General features: G+C 42.0%; 1 protein-coding gene across 1 annotated transcript in view; it reads left to right on the top strand.

Annotated features, from left to right (window-relative positions):
* Positions 1-6,000, top strand: part of tubgcp3 (tubulin gamma complex component 3) — a 44,458-nt gene that overhangs the window by 2,355 nt on the left and 36,103 nt on the right. Inside the window, exon 2 of the mRNA XM_083758555.1 lies at positions 853-960. Coding sequence (XP_083614681.1) covers positions 853-960 — 108 coding nt within the window. The remainder of the gene's footprint in view (positions 1-852; positions 961-6,000) is intronic.

Below are 6,000 nucleotides of genomic sequence, written 5' to 3'. Positions count from 1 at the left end.
TTGATTATTGCTTCATCCTGTCGGTAATCTGAATGACCTCAAAATGTTTCCTCGTCCATTAGCAGAGGTGGAAACAGTTTAACTGCCCAAGACGGAGATCTCCGTCTTTTCAAACTCATCTGTTATCTGCCCAGGACAGAGATCTTTTAATGCTTTATATTTGTTATCGGAGCGCGCTATACTACTGTCTATGAGCGTCTATTGCACAACATTCAAAACCGGAAGTCGTTGGTCCGCCGGCAAAATGATCACCCTCCATTATAATGAAGTAGCCTTGCCGAGCCATGGGGCCCATAGGGCAGGAGCCTTGGAGCCTGTAGCGTGAGGCAGCTTGATGTACAAGTACACCCCCTGGACATGACGCTAGTATGTCGCAGGGACTTACCCCCAATCCAACCCTTGATGCTGAGTGTCAAGCAGGGAGGCACTGGGTCCCATTTTTATAGTCTTTGGTATGACCCGGTCGGGAATTGAACCCCGACCTCCCAGTCTCAGGGCCGACACTCTAACCACAAGGCCACTGAGCTGGTACTTCCATTATAATGAATGGGAGCCTAAATCTTCTCCCACTGATTTCTCTGAATCTAAATCACAGATTACCATTCTAATCGAAACACGCGTTTTTGATGGCCCATCACGGTCCCGTCACTAGTCGCGGTAAAATAATTCATGTCTCGGGTGGTCGGCGATCGTGATCGTCCCGCGATGGATTTGGTTAGCCGTTATGCTACGTCCGGTAAGGCGAATGGGAACTGTGTTACTTTGAAAAGGATATTGTCAGTTGTTTTGGGAGTCTATGCATTATCTTAAAATGTCTCCACTGATGCCACGGTGGATTTCTTCTTTCCCCAGCTGAAGTTGCTCACCAGTTCCAGTATGCGGTGCGCGTCATTGGGAGTAACTACGCTCCCACCATCGAGCGGGATGAGTTCCTGGTGTCTGAGAAGATAAAGAAAGAATGTAAGTGGCATTTAAAACTACTAACTATGATCCTCCATTGGAAACAGACTTGTTGATGGGATGATGGGCCACAAGCATCAGAGTTGTAGGTCCATCACCCCAGACTCCCTCAGTCTAAGACACTTTTTGCCAGGCTGTTTGAGTTCGACTGGAGCTTTTAATTCAGTTGTTTCAGACTGATCTGAAACAAGGAATTTGTACAGAAATGAACTTCTTTTAATCTCTGCCTTCAGTGCCTAGGTGTGCATTAGCTTTACTTTGACGGTGACGTGTTTTGCACATGCATGCATTAGGTGTGAGTGTGTTAATAAAGTCAGAATCTAATTGCAGGGTCAGAATCAGTTTATCTTTCATTCGCTTTTCCCTCTCATGTATACTTTAGCTTAAAAGCTTTTACTTTCAAGAATCGTCATCTCATGTTGTAGCCACAAGAGAGAGCACACTTTTTTTTGCTATTTTTTTTACTGCCACACAAATCCCAGTAGACTTTGATAGTTGCTACTAGCTAAAGTACGGCCATTAGTGGCAAATATTGATCCAGGCTTTGATGTAGAAAATTAAAGGTTGTTACTTACCACAACTGGGTTAAATCAATCACTAACTGCCTAATTAGAAATGTCCCGATATATATTTTTCACTCACGATATCGATACCGCAGCTTTGGCTATCTGCTGATCTCTATTCTCTATATCAATCCCATATTTTATTTGAATAAAATGGATGGATTTGTTCTGCTCATAATGGCAATTAACCACCAGCAACGACAGTTGCTTATGAAGGACTGCCACCTAAAGTTATTCAAACGCAATCCTAAAAAAAACAATAACTGTTTGAACTTGAAGTACTTAAAGCGACCGACCAACTGCAGCATTCCACAGTGTAAATGGTACACCCCCGCCCCATTACATAACTATCCCGGCTTACAGTGCAGCTGCAACAGTTGACAAGTAACACTTAACCACATGTCGCACAGCACGTTAAAGTGCTTACATACATACATTTGATGTCAAGCGAAGGTTTAAGCTAGATTTCCCCATGGTTTAAGGATAGATATGGATTCATATTTCTTTCTCTCCCCATAAGTCTGGTCCAATATAGAGTGTCGCAGTCCCGCCCCCTTTCATGACGAGGAGAAGACGCCCCGGAAGACAATTTCCAATATATTTTTCCCGTAGAAATTAGTTTCATAAAGTATTTATTGAAAGACCTGTAAGCCTCGGACAAAGCCAACTCGGATCGTGACGGCTCATGACAACAAACATAATTCAATGGGCCGAACAAATAATTAGAAAAAAGAAACGACAAAAAAGTGTTGTACCCTGCCGTTTTTTCTTCTTCTTTATAATTATTTGTTCGGCCCATTTTATTTACAGTATGTTGTCATAAGTTGTCTGATCAGAGTTGGCTTTGACCAAGGCTTACAGGTCTTTAAATAAATACTTTATGAAATGTCTATGGGAAAAATGAATTGGAAATTGTCTTCCGGGCCACTCGACTGCGACGTTCTATTGGCCGGCTACTTTGTATTGGATCGGGACATCACTATGCCTAATCCCTATTTTAACCACCAGAACAAACATGCTGGCAAGTCGTGTCCGTCTGTGTTTCGTCCCAAGAACACAACGCTACTACCGGTAGTTTCTGTTGAACTTGCCTTGTCCATGTTTTAAAGGCCCTGGAATTGTATCAATTAACAACAACATCACAGAGGCAACTGCGTGATGACCTTGTCAAACCGGGTGTTTAATGCAGAGAGGGCTGTTTGTTTGTTTGAATCCTCTGAATGCAGATTTGAAGAATCTCTACGTCGTCAACAGACAAGCCCTCCATATAGCCACATACAGATACCTGGATTTAATGAAACCAAATTAACTCCATTTTGGAGTTATTTATAGGAACTATTTCTAAGAAATGTATTTTCCTGCTGGCAGAGATAATCTTCCTGCCGTGAATTTGACTAAATTTATACTACAGCGGCCTTCCTCTGGCCCAGAATTCAATAAGTCACCAATTCCTGTGCAACATCGATCCCAGCCTGATTAGAGCAGTAGTAGTGAAGTTGTAATTTGCCCACGCTGTGCAGTATAGACAGTTATTGTCCAGAGGCCCCCATGAAGGCTGACACAGGGGTAATGCATTTTTAACGGGCTTCTCAAACGGACAGCTGAAAGCCAACCTTGGGCCCTGCATTACTCCAGCATTGGCAATGTACTATAGTAATTGGCCCTGCCAGAGTTATTTTAGCACCAACATCATATTTCTTCCCGCCACAGACCAAAAGCCGTCCTGGCATCGATGGGCTTTTGGAAAATAGCAGTCAGGGGAACTGTGTTTTTAGTCTTGTAGGGGCAAGGATAAAGTCACAATCAATCTGGCTTAACCAGTTAAGTCCTATATCCTTTGTTGAATAGCACGATTTGGCACACAGAGTAGCTGCTCTACAACCTCACAACATCGGGAGTTTGTTGATCTACTACTATATTAGATGTTTTTGAAAAGGTTTGGACAATGTTTGCCGATAATGACATGCCCCAAAACACGAATGCCAGTTTGAACATAACTGAACTCCTAAATGAGTAATTCTGATCTCTTTTCATACGTACCTCCCTTCAACATCTATTTCGTGCATGCCTTGATGCCTATTGCCTATAGACAGCAACTTTTTTTTTTATGATCAGTACTTTATTTTAGATTTTTTTACAAACACATAAAACAGAAAACCTACAATACAAACACAAGCAACAGCAGTGTACGTATTCATGGATAGACAATTAAGATAGATAAGATAAAGGAAAAATAAAGGAAAAATCAAATTAAAATGTGAAAATAGTTTACATTATTTACACGACCAAACACAGCATCATCAACCGTATCATAATGTGTAGTAATACAATAAACAATCAAGAGGGCATTGCCTGACCATGGATCACATCAAGGGACCTGCAACATGACTGAGGAACACGTCCCACTTCAGATCATATTTATCCAACTGATTATTCATCTTAAAGGATAACCTCTCCAAAGCAGCCAAAATACCGAGCTGAGTGAACCATACATGTGCTGGAGGTAAAACCTCAGACTTCCATTCCTTAACAATGATCTTCCTGCCCACCATTAATGCTGTTTGAATCCAGTCAGCTAGAGGTGCAGGGAGGTGTTTTAGTGGCGATGGATCACCCAGAATAAAGAGAGCCGGTGTATAAGGAATATCCTGGTTTGTGATTTGCATTATATTCTCATGAATAGCACACCATAGCGTCTGTACCCTAGGGCACTCCCATAATACATGAATAAGTGTACCAAGGTCCTCATCACACCTCCAGCAAACCGGACTATCTCTGAGCTTAGCCTTGAACAATCTTCTTGGAGTCCAGTAGACTCTATTCATTATTTTAAATTGAACTAATCTGGTTCTAAGTTCACGGGACATCTTCTTTGAGTTCTGTAGAATCATCTTCCATTCACCGTCAGTAAAGGATTGATTTAAATCAACCTCCCAAACACTCTTTACGCTTGAGGGCTGACCTTGGTGTGCTATCATAATTGAATAATATGTTGACGCCTCATGCCCAGTTCCAAATATTGCTAACACCGTTTTCAAAAGGTCAAACTCTGTCGGCATATTGGGGTGAGCTCTTACATTTGTCAATAGTAAATGCCGAATTTGAAGATATTTCCAGAAGTGATTACGTGGAAGACCATATTGATCAGCAAGTTCTGTGAAACTTTTAAATGTATCTCCCTCATACAAATCTTTCAGAGCCAGAATACCTCTTTCTACCCATAGATTCCAAATGAATGGTCTTCTATCAATAAGGAGTTTGGGATTCAGCCAAATACTGGAAGATGGGTTAAGGTATAAGTTAAATTTGAAAAAAGCGACATTCTCTTCCACACCCAACGTAAGTGGAGAATAATGGGATGGTCACTAACAACCTCAGGTAGTTGAGCAGTGGTAAAATATACCAAAGGTAGGCTATGTGGTTCTCTATCTGAGACCACGGTGGGGCTCGTTCAGGAGGGAGAGACCAGTGAGCTAGATGTCTCAGGCTGAAAGCATAATGGTAGAGCAGAATATTTGGGATTCCCAGACCTCCCTGGTCCACCGGCCACTGCAGCTTCTTCAATCCAAGCCTAGGGCGTTTGTTATTCCATAAAAATTGATTACATAATTTATCAAATTGTTTGAAGTATTTCAGCGGGATATTAATTGGAAGGGCTTGTAAGAGAGAATTAAATTTAGGAACAACATTCATCTTAAGGATATTAGCTTTTCCCCACAGAGGGCATATATAAAGAGGGTTCCATCTCTCTATATAATTTTTAAACTTATCCAAAAGAGGAACCATATTCACATCAATGATGTCTTTAATAAGGGAGGGAAATATTATGCCCAAATAAGTAATACCCTTTGTAGGCCATTTCAATTTGTGAAAAGACAGCAACTTGACTTAGTTTCTGCATTTCCTGCTGTCTTTAAAAAAAGTGTGCTTGAAAGACTAGCCTCTGTACACGATCAGTTAGTTCACAAGAGTCTGTGTGTAGTGGCTACTCTTCATTGATGAATGTGTTGTCCTGTCCTGCTGAAATGGAGTCCTGCCAGGAAGAGTGATCTTTCCTGGTCCTGACTCCCGAGGCGGATGGCGTGCGCACGGTCTGGGCTCGCAGCCGGTATCGCATGTCATCCCCTCTCCTTCCTGTAATGCCTCAGTGCAGGGCTCGAGATTAATGGCGTCCCGACTCCCGATGTCCCGGGGCCTATAAAATATGTATTTCGGGATTTAAATTATCTCATTCGGGCTGGTTTCGGGACCAGGGGAGTTTTTGCACAGAAAATGCGCATATCGTGCCCACCTACAGGCAGCATGAGACTAGCAGCGCTGCATAAGACAGAGACTGACACGTGTATGAGCTGCCTCAAATCCTGAAACAAATTCTATTAAGGTAAAATAACCCAGAGTATAGAGGCCTGCTTAAAGTGAATGGCAGATCGAGTAGAAAAGTTGAGTGTCAAAGTGAATTTAATGTTGTTTAAATTCA

This window comes from Protomyctophum parallelum (assembly GCF_964188405.1).
Source record: "Protomyctophum parallelum genome assembly, chromosome: 23".
NCBI classification, from domain to species: Eukaryota; Metazoa; Chordata; class Actinopteri; order Myctophiformes; family Myctophidae; genus Protomyctophum; species Protomyctophum parallelum.
The sequence above is the reverse complement of the archived record's forward strand: the minus strand, read 5'-3'. Positions and strand labels throughout refer to the sequence as shown.